At 36.3% G+C, this 15,972-nt stretch overlaps 1 protein-coding gene across 1 annotated transcript in view; it reads left to right on the top strand.

The window, feature by feature from the left end:
- The window catches only part of UNC13C (unc-13 homolog C), a 385,689-nt gene extending 373,063 nt beyond the window's left edge, over positions 1-12,626 (top strand). The window contains exons 26-28 of the mRNA XM_089906237.1: positions 7,130-7,222; positions 8,742-8,901; positions 12,049-12,626. Of these exons, the coding sequence (XP_089762363.1) occupies positions 7,130-7,222; positions 8,742-8,901; positions 12,049-12,334 (539 nt within the window). The 3' untranslated portion in view covers positions 12,335-12,626. The remainder of the gene's footprint in view (positions 1-7,129; positions 7,223-8,741; positions 8,902-12,048) is intronic.
- Positions 12,627-15,972: the final 3,346 nt, after the last annotated feature.

The following is a 15,972-nucleotide window of genomic DNA, read 5'->3' as shown; positions in this document are numbered from 1 at the left end:
TGAAGTTTTTCTCCAATGTCACCTCTACTAGGACATCTTCATCTTCTTTCTCATTTATGTCAATACGGTCACTTTTCATTAAGTTCCTTGTCTGCTTCTCTAGGGCCCGGCATGGGCAGTAATGTCAACATTCACAAGGTCAGTAAATTTTTTCTATTTAATCCATTTACATTCTATACAAGTTTCACTCCAGTGTTATCACTTTTTGTTCCTTTCTTTTGCACTTTCTTCTTTTCTGGCTCATTCCCTCTTTTGATTATCCAGGTTTTTACCACTGGAAAACAAGGCAGCAACACAACTACACACTTGGCTATGTGTGAACTGGACAGGGGCACAGTGACCAATCACCAACAGGCTTTAAAAGAAGTGATGTCATTGGTTGCTGATGATAATACCTATCTGTTACTTAAATGATGATTTGTGGACTGAGAAACTAGCAACAAAGTTTGTACTTTAGGCAATGATACACGTTCAATAGGCCATGATAACTGAAATTTGAATGTGTCAGTGGGAAATGGGTGCTATTTAACTAAACTGTGGGGACTGAAATCCAGGCGTATCATGGAACATGAAAACCCGTGCAAAGTGAGGACTGCTTGCATGTTTAATCAATGAATAAATATACACTGGCCATTTAATATGTATCAAAAGAATATTATGTTTATTGTATGAATTAGAGATAAGAAGTATGGATTATTAATATGAATAGAGGCTTCCTGCCATTATGGACTATAGTTAGGAAGAAAAATATCTGCATAAGTAACTACAATACTAGGCATAACATAGGTGCTAGGAGTGGTATAAACACTGTGCCATGGAAACACAAACCTGCAGTTCTCAGGAGACACTTATGAATAGCATGACTCTTAAGCAATAACTGTAATAACGATAAAACCTTTTACACTAGTTGCATCTACTCAGAATTGTCAGAAGACGGTCACATTCCTAATTCCACTTTTTTAAGGTTGTACCATATTAAGCAGGCAGCTCTCAAGACTGTTTGACTTGGTTGAGCAGTAAATTTCACATTTTATGTTAGAAAAGGAAATGTGTATTTTCTAGTCAATGTTTCCACCCAAGAGGTTCCACAAGATTGTTCAGGGATTGCTGAGTACATAAGTTTGATTTTCAACATGCTTTTCCCCACCAATGCAGCCCTCCAAATCTTTTTAGAAAACACACACACGCGCACAGAGTTGGGATGTACAAGTGGAGGACGAGAGAGCAGCAGTTTGGGAAAGGGAAAAACATATCCATGCATTTAGAGTACCTTTTAAAAAGCTTTAGGCACGTTTCTTTAGCCGTTAGTTGTTTTCAAACAGCATAAAATTTCTCCTCCATAAGTAAGAGCACCAAACAGAAACCACATATTTTCCTTATTCAATTTTTATATATTCTCTAATAAAAATCAATTTCCATAACAACAGAGTTAAAGCCTTTAAATTACCTTGGTAAAGTTTCTGGTTAGAAACTCAGATGAAGAAATGGTACCTCCTGGTGAGTGCTCTGATGGAAGGCTTTTCTCAGTTACAAATCTGTTAAATCAATAACTTTCCTGACCATAATTTCTAGATGTTTACTCTGGGCAGAAACCAGCCATTGCTACATTACTATTTATAGTAATACATATTAGACCACACATAAAAGTCTTAACCACAAACCCAGGTGCTGAGCAGGCTCTGATCCCTGGTGTAACAACAGAGACAAATACACAATCTGGATGTATTTTCAGTGTTGCTGAGACACCATCTCTCATTTACTCTGATTTCAACAATAGTTAAACAAACAAACAAAAAACCTTTAGTAATCAAGAAAACTCATTTCACTGAATTCTTGATTAATCAAAGGTTTTATTGATACATCGTAGTGGGGAAGAACATTCCCTAATAGACATTCAACATGAGGGCTCTTAAAAACCTTCCATCCCTAGCGTACTCAGCCCAGAAAATCTTACTGAAGAAAGTAAGAATTCCAAAGTTGTTGGGGAAAACTCCACTCACTCATGTTGTCTTATTGCAGTATTTGATTTAGATAACTATAGCATCAGTGGATTTTTCTCCATAATTTTTCTATGAATCTTTGAGGTATTTAATAACTTTGAAATACTCTTAAGAATTATTATCATCATAAACTTGGATCCATTTACCAGATAGCTGTTATGTGCAAGGCACATAATATCCTACATATTTTTCAAAATTTTCCCTTTTTAGCCTCACCATAATGTTGCCAGGTAGGTGTATCCCCACTTTACAAATAAGGAAATGCAAGTTTATGGAGTTTTAAACTGTTAATGAGTGACAGACCAGATTCATGATCAGGGAAGTCTGATTTCACTGCCCAGTTTTTTTTATACTATGTTATAGTATTTGAGGAAATCAGGAAGATAACTACAGATTATTTTTATAGAATAATAAAAGATGAGTATTTTACACTAGAGGTGTTTGGACAGAGCTTCATAAGATAATGGAGGGAGGATGTTCCAAACATGTGGTTTGAGTGGATGAAAACATGAAGAAAGTTCTGAAGAATGAAGCCAAAGACAACAGCGTGGACCAGAAGTGCAGATGAAGGAAAGGTCATCAGAAGTATCCTTGCAAGGCGCTGGGTTTTAGGATTTGATTCAAGATGTAATAAGATGCAAGTGGGAGGTTTTCCAGAAGGGAATAGGGTGATAAAAATGATCTATCTTTTACACAGATGAGACAAATTCTTTCAAAATCTAGGTCTGACTATGCCACCCATAGCCAAAAACTTAACAGACTTCTCTGTATCTCCAAGATAATATCTGACAACTTTTATTTATTTATTTATTTATTTATTTTTGTCTAACAACTTTTAAATGGCATTCAGAGGACCCACATTTTCTTTAACATTTCCTCTTGTTACTCCATCTATGCTTGCTCCACCCATAATGAACTCCTTGCAAATTTCCAGGACACACCATTCTGTTTTATGCATCCACATGTGGGTGCATGCTATTTTCTGCTCCTTTGTCTAAAAAAAATGAATTTCAACTCAACCTTCAAGAGTCTCCTTAAGCATCTTCTCCCCTGTAAAATCCATCATGATAACAGTTAAGTAGTGAGTATCCATATTTTATGTCCTGTCTCCCCCACCAAAAAAAATTGTCTCAATGTTCCTCAAGACCTGAGAATATTGTGAAAATACTAGAGGCATTTCCATTAAAGTTATGAGCAAATCAAAGATGTTAACTCTATTAGCCAAGGTCGCAGTAGGAATCAGATGGCACACTCAATTAAGATTATTTGAGAAGGATTTAACAGAGAAACTATGGACAAAGATATGGGCTGGATATAAAGAGACCAGAAAAAATAGTAAACTAACCTCCCTGCAACAAAAATAACAAGGGAGGAAGAAGCTCCTAAAACCAGGAAAGAGACTGTCTCCTATTGAGGGCTGGTGAGGGGAATTTTGATTTTTGGTTGCAGGATTCAGCCAGCAAAAGGTGACCCCACAGGAAGGAGACTAAAGAAATAAATACCTGACCCGACTCTACTCCCTCCTTCCCCTGCCTTGCCAGGACTTCTCAGCGGCAGTACAGTATAGAGGAGACCATTGAATTGTCCATCTAAGGGCAGAGTAGAGAAGGGTGGAAAATGAACTTGGAGAGCCAAATGGAGGATAACAAGCATGTCCACTTCTAACACTGTCAATGGAATATAGTATCAGAAACATAAGCTAATAAAATTAGCCAAGGCAAACAATATGAGGTATAAAAAATGGAAAGGAGAAGTGTCATTCACTGAAAATAATATGATTGTATTTCATTTACTCAAAAGGGGTAAATGTAAATCTTTCATTAAAAATTCAGTTGGCTGAATAAAAAAAATATACAAAAATCACTAGCCTTCCTGTTATAAAATATAATGGAAGAAACGGTCCCATTTAAAATAGGATGAGATACCACAACTAGGAATAAGCTTTTAAAATGTTTAATATTCACGTGAAGAAAAATGTAAAACATTATTGAAATACACAAAAGGAGACTTGAATAATGGGAAGATATATTCTATTTTTCATATCATAAATATGTCACCAGTTTAGGAATGATATCAAACTATTTTATTTTTCCAAAAAGTGTTACCAGCTTCTCTTATGAGCCCTACTTTCTACTGCATACACACCTCCCTCATTGATATCGACACCCAGGTACGTACCATGTTAATTACTTGCACTATTAGGAAGTTATTCAGGTTCTAAGACCTTGTTCTGCTCACATTAAAGTTTTAATCACTTACTGGATATAAAGCTCTCCTTTCTACAGAAGCAGGGGGAAATGGTGACTCTAGCAGTAGAAGCAGGAGGTGGAGGAAGACATGAGCTTCTGTAATGTGTACCTTTCCTCTTTCTCCTGGACGTAGTTTCCCTGATATTGAGGAGGAAGGAAAGAGAGAAAAGAGAAAGATGACTCTTTATTTAAACCTCAATTGTTGGGGACTTCCCTGGTGGTCCAGTGGTGAAGAATTCAGCTTCCAACCCAGGGGACATGGGTTCAATCCCTGGTCGGGGAACTAAGATCCCACGTGCCCAGGGGCAACTAAGCCCACGCGCCACAACTACTGAGCTCGTGCACCTCAACTAGAGAGCCCACGCGCCACAACCAGAGAGAGAAAACCACGCACCATAACTAGAGAGAGAAAACGTGGAGGCCACAACTAGAGAGAAGCCCATGAGCCGCAGCAAAGAGCCTGTATGCTACAATGAAAGATCTCACATGCCTCAACTAAGATCCCGTGTGCCGCAACTAAGATTTGATGCAGCCAAAAATAATAAATAAATAAATAAAATAAAATAAATAAATAAACTTCAATGGTGGCCATTAGTGGTCATTATCTATTTAAAGGTCATTATCTATTCAGTTAGTGGTAGAGCTTTTCCAGCTCCTTCTCCTAGGGATAGTACATGCTTGATTGATAGAACTGGCTGGTGTGAAACTTATTTCCAAATAGTTCCCCAGGGCATTGATGAACTCTTCCAAGACTCGAGACCTGGCCACTTTTTCCTGCTGCACCTCACCTGGGCATAGCACATTCCTTTGAGAGGCCTGCCTCTTTACCACGTCTGTGACAATCCCTGATAAAACCAGAGCCTACACATGATCCCTCTCTTGTCCCCAACTCTGGCACTTCAAGGCCATTCAGGAGGCATCTGCCATATTTCTCAGCAACCATGACTTTAAGCAGACGGGAAGGTACTGGCATACTCTGTGGCTTGCTGTTCCTCACTGGGCCATGTCCAGGTCTGCTAAGTAGGCAGCCAATTAAAAAATGAAATGCTGGGCTTCCCTGGTGGCGCAGTGGTTGAGAGTCCGCCTGCAGATGCAGGGGACATGGGTTCGTGCCCCGGTCTGGGAAGATCCCACATGCTGTGGAGCGGCTGGGCCCGTGAGCCATGGCCGCTGAGCCTGTGCGTCCGGAGCCTGTGCTCCGCAACGGGAGAGGCCACAGCAGCGAGAGGCCCGCGTACCGCAAAAAAAAAAAAAAATGAAATGCTCATCTTGCTAGCACTTCCAGAGTCTAGGAGTACTTCTCTTGGAGTTTTCTTTCCTTCACCTCAGGAAAAGGAAACATTGCCGCTCTTCCCTTCCCACAGAACAATGAACAGTCCCTTGGCTAATGCCCAAAGTGATCCCTTACTATCTTTCAATTCTTTTATTATCAAATGGCTGGGGTGGGGTGTGGGTGAGAGAGCTGCTTGTGGTGAAGCAGCTCTTCTCAGCACGTCCTGTTAAGAGGTTCCGGCTGAAATCCAGTGATTTCCTGAAGTTAGAAATTGGAAGTCTCTTAGAACCTTTCATTTTCAGCTTGGTCACTAGCCATTTATTTTACAAAAATAAGATTCTTATTACTCTCATATAGATTGTAAATGGTTAAAATCTCTATGGGGCAAAATTAGAATTCCACCTACCTTTGACAAATAAATACCATTTCTAAAATTATACTATAGATAAACTTGTAAATATGAAAAATAATTATTTGTTACATTTTGCTCATAAGAGTGAGAGATTAGAAACAACCAAAGTGTAGTTAAATAAATAATAGATGTTCGTATAATGGAATAAAGGCTAAACATTATTTTAAATGTTTTAAATAGTTTAATGTTTTCATTAGTAAGCAGATTAGTGATTCATTTTTAAGCAAGTACTCAGGGAACACTGACTTTGTAGTTAATGCAGTGATATTCCAGACTATATTAAAGAATGGGGCTTAGCTTTATGTATACTGAAATGGAATGATCTTCTTGATATATTTTTAGGTGAAAAGACAAAGGCAAGGTAAATGATAATTAGAGCATGTGCTTTTATTTGTGAAAAAAATATACATGCTTATAGATGATATGTTAATAGATAAGTGTGTGTGTGTATGAAGTTGATGTAGTTATCCCTGTTTTACAAATGAGAAAACCAAGACTTGAGAACATAGCAAATTCCAATCACAGAACCAGTTGCAGCATAACTATGATTTGAATTCAAGCTTATCTGACCCCAAATCACAGGCACTTTCCAATACAACATTCTTAACCTTTGACTAACGTTTATCAGGGTAGAATTGACTACTCCTTTTTATACCATCAGTCGACCTTGTAAATGTATCTATTTTAGAATGTATCACACTATATACAGCAATATGTGTATATGTTGCTCTCCCCTGGTCTAGTGTGGGCCTCGTGAGGGCAGGTGCTCTGTAGAGCCAGCTTTGTATCCTGGGTGCTCTGGTGTGCTACACTGAAGAAAAGCACTTCACAAAGGAATGAAAGGCATGATACATCTTTGTACGTAAGCATCAACGGAGGAGAGCTTTATTAAGTGCCTAGTAAGGCAACTGCCTTTTTGTTTTTTTAAACAATAGTAATACTAAGAGTGTGCCTTAAGGTATCTGAGTACTATATGAAAGTTTAGCTAAATGGGCTAAATGTGGTTATACCCAAGCCTCAAACCTGCATAGCAAATTTAATTTAGTGAACATTTATCAAAATCTATTACGTGCTGTTAACGAAAAGAACCATTTATTTCTATGATCACACTTTACAGTCCCTTGTGCACAGAGTGCTGATGGCCATTGTTAAGTGGTCTGAAAGGTCAGGCCAGTAAACTTTTGCTGATTTGCAGGTCCCTCCTCCAGAGATTCAGTGGGTCAGATATCTGTTCATGTGGACATCACCGCCACCCCAGGAACAGGAGAGCATAAAGTCACTATAAAAGGTATATTTCGGGTCCAGGTAGATAAAACAGCCTATGAGACTTTAACCTCTGGAAATGATTATATCAAAAATGTTTTTTCTTGAATCTCTCTTTAAAAATGTATATGAAATGATTTCAGGGCATGCTCGGAATTTCTTCAGGAATCTAGAACTTTTGATTTAAAACTGAAACAAATGAATGGCACAGGTACTTAATTACCTGAAATATCTAAATGGTTTAAATACATTGGTGATTACATTTCAAAACTGTATACATTGAACATGTTCTCTATGGTTGAGGCTATGATATACATTGAACATTGGTGCTGTGGTTGGCTCCAACTTGCCAATGACATTTTAGATGTTAAGTCAGCATGTTCTTACTATGCACATAATCTACCTACTTTTTCTATGTGATTTCCAACAACTGTTTGATTTTTTTTAAATGGGTGGTTGAATCAATTGGTTTTATATTGTAAAAGCACAATCTGAAAAGAGGGGTCATTTCAAAGATATAATTTAATGATTAATACTTTCCTCAATAGAACCATGTTCTATTTTTATATTATTATAGACTTAGTCACTTTAAATAATATCTACTTTAATCAAAACCATGGCCTTCTAACATATTTTAAAATTGCATTACCTAATGTAGCTTTGTATTATAAAAGTAATACTGCTATGGGCTATAATAGATTATATACAGTACTGGTAATCATACAGAAAAGTGGGCATGACTATATATTCCAGTGTCACTAAATATATTTGAAAAATATTTTGACAATGCATATCAAATGGTAAAAGTTTTATCAACCTTTTACATTAGCAAATTTAATTGTAAGACAATTCCTTAAGGATATCATCATCAAAGGATGAGCAAACCTGTATGAGAATGTTCATTTAAGTATTATTTATGATGCCTGAAATTAGGAAACCGCCATAATATGCAACAACAAGTGACTGGGTAAATATAGAATGAAATGTACATATAATGAAATATTTGCTGTTGGAAAATATATAATAAATTAGAATGCTACCCATGATGGGCTTAAAAAATAAAGCTACTTATAAGACTGCAATACATTATGATCCCATTCTATATATAAAGATTGAAAACATCATACCAAAATATTAACTCATTTCTTCTGAGTGATAAAATTATATATTTTTTAAATCTATTTTCTGTATATTTTCTAAATATTTTATGATGAACATATAATTTTAATATGAAAAGCATCATTTTTTCACCTAAACAAGAATCACAACTTTTCAGTATTAATGATTGTCATTTCAATTACAGCTAACATTTGCCATCCCAATGCCACATGGCTTAGAGCTGAAAGCGCCATCAAGCGTGCAGCCCAGAGAGTAAATGGTTTTTCCTTGTCAGTGGGGTTAGGGTGCTATCAAATGCAAGTTACAACTTCATACATCATTTTTAAAAATAAAAATTCACTCTAAGGATCAAAGGGAGAGTCTAGGATTCCACACATTGGTTTGCTAATACTTTATATTCCTGTCTCTTTCCTTTTGGTTTTTAGTGATTGCTATTAATGACTTAAACTGGCAGACCACTGCAACGTTCCGCCCCTTTGTGGAAGTTTGTATGCTGGGACCCAACCTCGGAGACAAGAAGAGAAAACAAGGCACAAAGACAAAAAGCAACACATGGTCACCAAAATATAACGAAACATTTCAGTTGTAAGTTATGACCTGACTCCTTTATTCAACCAGGCAATAGGCATTGTAGAGCTACACTTATGAGCGACTCACAGGGTAGGAATGGCACTGGGCTTTGCTAAGGAAAGCAAAACCTATGGGTTTAAGGATTCCTGTTCATCATTGATCCAAGGCAAATGAACAAGGCTCTGTTTTTAGTTCTCTTCCATTTGTTTAGTATTTGTCCAGTGCCTACCATGTATCAGGCAATAGTATAGGCATTGGATATATGTAGAAGGAGGACTTTGCTCTCGTGGAAGTTACTCTCTAGAGGTAAAGAACGTATGATAAGCAACATCATAAATAAATAAAGTTATCATATGATAGTACTAAGCAGAGCATTAAAACAGGGTGATGCAATAGAGTGATGGGTTGGCTGCTTAGACAGGGTGTTCAGGGAAGCCTCTCTGAGCATGTGCCTTTTAAATAGGAGCCTGAGAAAATAAAGAACCAGTCATGTAGGGAAGAGAGTTGAGAGCATTTTAGGACAAGGAAAATTGCGAGTGCAAGGATTCTAAGCAGGAGCATGCCTGGCATATTTAAGAAACAGTATGTAGTGGGCAAGGGAGTGAGATAAAATGAATTTGAAGAGGTGGTCAGGTACTGCATCACACAGGGCTTTGCAGTCAGTGGTAAAGGAGCCTGGGTCACATTCTAAGCTCAATAGGAGACATTGAAGTATTTTCATGTGAGGGTTTGAACAATCTGATTTACATCATTAATGATTATTGTGTTTGCTGTATAGAGAAGTAACTGTAGGGAAGGCAAGACCAAACAAGTAGAGATAAGTTAGAAGGCTACTGCAGTAGTCTAGGTAAGAGATAATAGTGACTGATCAGATAGTCTTAGGGAGGAAGGAAGTAGTCAAGAGATGGAAAAAAGTGGAAATATTTTGGATATGTTTTGGAGTTCTAAGAGATCCTATAGAATTTACAGTAGATTGGAGATAGAATATGAAAGAAAGAGTATATGAATTAGGCTCCCAAAAACATTCAATTTAGATTAATTCAAGACATATATTTACAAAGGAACGTACAAAGATGTGTGAATAGAGGGACTGTGAGCAATAGTGATGTAACCTGGGGCTAGTAATAGCCAGGTTATTACCCCTCCTGTGCCTATAGGAGAGGAAGAGCAGTTACTAAAATCGGGACTGTGAAACTTCATTTGTAGTCAATCACCTTATTAGGAGAGTGACCTTCCAATGGAGGGAAACAGCCTACTTGAGGGAGCCTCACATGCAAGAAGCCAGAGAAATAAAGTCTGACCTCACTCATCATTTTTTCTGATTTTCTAATGACGCTCCCTTTTGGCCAAACCCAACTGGAAGCCAGCACGGAGAAACTCAATGTGTGTAGTCCTTACAGGTCAGCATTGTATTGCAAAGTACAAGAAGAAGGATGGAGAGTAGATCCAGTTGGAGCAAACGGAAGCTATCTGGCACTGAATAAAATCAAGGATGACTCCTAGTTTTTGGCATAAGCAATTGGGTAGCTGTTGAGTTACTGAGATGGGGAAATGGAGACAGGCGATGAGGAGATCAAAGATTTTGTTTTAAATCTATTAATTTGGAGATGCCTACAGTACATCCAAGAGGAAATATTAAATACATAGTTAGATATAACTTGAGAATTATCTGCATATAGATGTAATTAATTCTACAAATCTACATAAGCTGACCCAGAGATAGAGAGCAGGGACACAGGACCAAGCCCTAGGGGCTTTCATACACATGCACACGCATTCACACTTACCAAACCGTCCCTTACTGGTTTGATTCTTTGTTATTTTGCATTCTCGATTTCCCAGAGACCTTGCAGCACTCTGTTCTCTCAATATTTCACTCGGTTACCACTCATTAAAACTTAACTGTCCTACCACATCAATTAAAAGGGTTCTAACAGATTAATCCCACTAATAATGCCTGCTAATAAACCAGCTCACAAGATTCCACCTATCTGCTCCTCCAAACTACACAAAAACCTTGATCCAATTGAAAAGTCTTCCAAAAGGTTCTAGGAATACTTGGATAATGCAAAATTCAGATACAACACTGTGAGCTACCAAGACCACAATTCTGGGAAAAGGTGGCATTTTGACTCATTTTAATTCACAAGAAGACCCAGATCCTATCATATTTTGCCATTCTATTCTTACCCCCCAGGATTCCATCTTCTTGTATGTTATTTCAGATTGTCTCTTAAAATAAGTACACAGTTTAGTTGTCAAATGTCACCTGGAAACAAAAGTCTGACTCGGCAAAATGTTTGATCGGAAAAAATGACTTAGAAAAGGAAGGAATTTGGAAGCTTGTACTGCTGAGGAATAGATGTGCATTCATTAAAAAGTCAGGACTATCTGAGGACGAATTAAAATAAGGGGCAGGGAAGGATTATCCTCAGAGTTTCACCACTCAGCCTTCTTCATTAGGTTCAGTTCTGCACTAAGTTGTCTTGGGTTGTTACTAGGAGAGGCCATCCTCAGTCCCAATCTTGACAGGTCTAACTGTTGCCACAGGAAAGAGCTGGCATTGAAGCACCAGGCTCTGCTGGAACTGATTTACTCTGGAGATCTGTATGCAATTTAACATCTTGTGAATAGTGCTTGATAGTCTGTGCAGTGTGTTCCCCTGAGAAAAGGCTCCTAGATATAATAGCGTATCCAGGAGTCTGAGGTAAAGAAAAGAAATTGTAATAACGGATGTTGAAATGGCACAGAAGTTCTTCCAAAAGGTACCCGTCCCCCCTGGCCTAGCTTCCATGACCCCTAGTAACGCCTCCTACCCCTGTATCACTGGGGAGACCTTGCCTCCAATGATTACTTACAACATAATATTTTAATTCCAGTTTCTATTAATATCCTTAACATCAGGGCAGTAAAGCATTTTTAGATTGATTTCCTATTTCCATCTAGGGAAGGAAGGAGTTTTTAAGTCCGATTGCAGAGTGACAGCTATGTAAATACAATCTAAGTAAAATTTAAGGGATATTTGCATCAGAGTTCAAAGACAATGATACTCTATTTGCCAATATAATATTCTGAGCAGTATATAAAATTTTCAACAGTCTATTAGAACCATATTGATCCCTATTTGAAAATGCTCCAAATCCATATTTTTAATCCACACAGCATTCTGAGTAAAGAAAACCGCCCACGGGCCTATGAACTTCACCTTTCAGTTAAAGATTACTGCTTTGCCAGAGAAGATCGAATTATCGGAATGACAGTAATTCAGCTCCAGAACATAGCAGAAAAAGGAAGCCACGGGGCATGGTATCCCCTATTGAAAAACGTCTCTATGGATGAAACTGGTTTGACTATCCTTAGAATCCTCTCGCAGAGGACCAGTGACAATGTGGCTAAAGAATTTGTAAGACTTAAATCTGAAACAAGATCTGCTGAAGAGAGTGCTTGAAACAAACACTGCAAGATAGCATCTATGAGAATTCATAAAGTATAACTGTTGGACTACTGCATGCATGTGCAAATACACGGGAATGTTTATTTCACTACGTTTCAGTGTTTGCCAGTACTCAAGAACAATGTCTACAAGGTATGTGGAAAACCTGTGGAACTTTTATACCACTTCTGGTCTTTGAGAAATAAATGTTCCATGAAGTGCCAAAATTATGATGTAAAGTGAAATATCCAGAGTATCTTTTAAAATGTTTATTTCATTACCAATTTCTCATCCATTAAACATACTAAAAAACAGTCTCTTAAGTTGGTCCATTAGTTGTCCTTGTTACATTGGTGTATATGGCCAGTAGATATGAAAGCATCTGTTACTCAAATTCTATTTTATTTAGACTTACCTCATTATACATGTCTTACAAATACCCTTTTCTATCATGACTAGAAATGCAGTTACTTCTAGAAAGCATTTGTAATTTTATAGTTGCAGATATATTGTGACGATTTTTGCATACATATTAAAATAGAAAATGTGGGAAATATTTTATGCCAACCGGTTTCCAACCTTTCTGAAATCACTGTGAAGAAATGCTCTTAAAGCAAACTTGTAAAAAGTAATGCTAAATAGTTTGTTAACAGTGTTTGACATATCAACAGAACTTTGTTCTTTAAAACTGCCAAGGTCACATCACATTTGTAAAAAAAAAAAAAAAAAAGGTAAGTTGAAGCATTCGCCATCTAGCATTATGTCTTGGCTTTACTAAATTTCATTCTTTAGAAAGTCATACGACTAAATGGTTTAGGAGTATGATGGAAGGTTTGTTTCTTAAATTACCTATGATAAGTAATTATACAGTTAGTGTTTTCCTTCTGACAGTTATGACTAACTCCTTATTTACTGAGTGCTATAATCAGTTAAATGCTTTTCTCTTTTTAGAAATATTCAACAGTTTTTACTGAATGCAGCATTACTATATATTGCACTGGAGCAAAATGTCACGTCTTCAACTATTTAGTGAAAAATGTAAAATGAAGTCTGAAGAAATTGCTTACAGTTTTGTAATTTATGTTATTTATAAGCCCAAAATGCATACAATGCAATAGGAAAACAACTTATTACAGCTCGGTAGATAAAAATATAACTAGGTTAGAGTTTGAATATGAAATAGTCTATGAATAGTTGCATTTTCTCTGTTTTTATGGTTTGACTTTTTAGAATCTGTACCTAAGTACTTGGCTGTAGAACAGGACTTTGTAGTTGTAACTTATGGTCATAACTGTTAGTGGGCAACATACATATGCAGGAACAAGATCCTGTTATAGTGACTGTGCTTTGTGAACGAGCTGGTCTGATATGTTAAGAACAGAAATGAAAAGTATCATGACTTTCAGAACCATGCTGTTACTGGGTGTGAAAACACAGACAGTAAGATCCACTAATTCATGTTAAATTGATAAGCAAGTGCTTTGTTAATGACGTCTCCAAATGCATAGTACAATGCAATCCTCTGGCATATGCATTAATAAATGGATGTATATTGAGCACATGCAATACTTCATTGTATCTTCTGCCTTTTTATTTCATGTATGCAACATCATTCCACTATTTAAGAATAAAAAATCCAGGCTCTTTTTACTGGATAGAACACTCTTCACAATGTTTAGTTCTAGTATCTCATTAGAATTTGAAAAAAATTTTTCCAGGAGTTGTATTCATGGAAAAAGCCACATATTACAGGATAATTACCCTGAAAATAAGAAAAAAAGCTGATGTATCTACCTGTCTGTACGTCTCTGAATACTGTTAAGCCATGAAGAAAATTCAACATTCAACATATAGACAAGCAACACAGTTAAATAAAAACTTACATGACAAAAGGTTTCATTATTTTATTGCAAGATTCATTCAAGATTTATAACAATTTTACAGAACATTGACTTGAGCTCTTTAGGAGCACATTAATGTCATAAAGCAGCACACCCTTGAATAAATGGCAGTTTGCGTTTGCATTGATCACTTAAAAAATTATGAGCTAAGTAGTTTTTCCAGTATTTATTTAATTGGATCTATTCATTCCGTCTTTGTGTGTGTGCACAATATATATCAAACACTAATGGTTATGATATGAATTGAGTCTATTTATTAATATCATAAAGTATCAGTCCTAATTTTGAAATAATTATGAATTCTGCAGTCTGTTGTTTCTCCCAAGATACAAGTATTTGTTGTCTCCAGAACAAAGCTTGTTGTGTTTGCATACCCAAATTAGTAACCACTCTGAAGTTCACAGCAATCTCTGTCAACTATAGACTCCATTAAAGTGAAGCAATTTATTTATCATATTTTAGATAAAATGCACAAAGACAAAGCTCTGTTTTTCATCTACAGATGAAACTCACATTAGAAGTTCTCAAAGAAACACATGATAATCAAATTTGGCTAAAATGAGGTGTTTAAAACCACAGTGGAACATTTATTATTTAAAGGAGCTCTGATGAATTATTATTTAAGATAAGTAATCAGATGTCCTCATCGCAACCTGCTCTAACTCATCTATTTCTAGGATAATTTATATATTGAATTTCCCTTAAATGAGGTACATTTATAAATGACAATCCTAGCTTAATGTTTTGCATTTGGCCTTTTTAAAAAAATGTTTGAAGCGAGGTTTATTTTCTCCTTTTAATTTCTCTTATATAAAGATGACTATACTAGCACTTTTATGGACTAATATAGTAGTTTCAATCTTCATACTCAAATAATGAAAAATAATCGGAGTTATGCAGGACTCAGAAAATATCCCTGGATAGAAGTCTGAGAATAAGCTCCAATTTGTAAATATCATATTATACATATTTTAAAATATACTTTTTTCACATTATGACGATTTTGAAATCAGGATACATTTTATAATCATTGTCAAACTATAGATTAATGGGTGCTTTTTTTCCTTTTTTAATAGTAAATAATGGTTCATCTTGCAATGAATGACTTCTTAGAAACAAATGTAGAAAAAGAAAGTAATGCTTAGGGATCTTTTTAAAGAATCATATATATTTTAGTTTGCGTATACTAAAATTAACTCTGTTGGTAAACGTTTCTGTTTTGACACATTCATAGAATAATGTATCAGGCACAACAAGCAAAATATAGGACAGTTCCGTCATCCTCCAAAATTCCATTATCCTACTACTTTGTAAACAAACTCTTTTTCTACCTTCAACTCCTAGCAGCACTGCTCTATTTTCAGTCCCCCTGGCTTTATGTTTTCCAGAATGCCATGGAATGGAATCATGATAGTAGGTAACCTTCTGAACCTAACTTCTTTCACTAGGCATTATTCATTTAAGAGTCATCCATGTTGTGGCATGTATCAACTGTTTTCATTGCTGAGTAGTATCCCATTTATGGGCATACAAAAGAGCATCTGTTCATTCACCAGTTCAAAGACATCTGGGTTGTTTTTGGGTTTTGTAAGATTATGAACAAAGCTGTTATAAACATTTGTGTACAGGATTTTGTGTCACCATAAGTGCATATTTCTCTTAAGTGAATACAAACTAGTGGGATTTCTGGATATATTTAACTTTATAAAAAACTGTCAGACTTACATTTACATTCCCAGCAGCAATGGGTAA

This window comes from Delphinapterus leucas, chromosome 2 (assembly GCF_059928025.1).
Source record: "Delphinapterus leucas isolate spDelLeu-1000000601 "Yukka" chromosome 2, BTC_Dleu_Yukka2, whole genome shotgun sequence".
Lineage (NCBI taxonomy): Eukaryota > Metazoa > Chordata > Mammalia > Artiodactyla > Monodontidae > Delphinapterus > Delphinapterus leucas.
The sequence above is the reverse complement of the archived record's forward strand: the minus strand, read 5'-3'. Positions and strand labels throughout refer to the sequence as shown.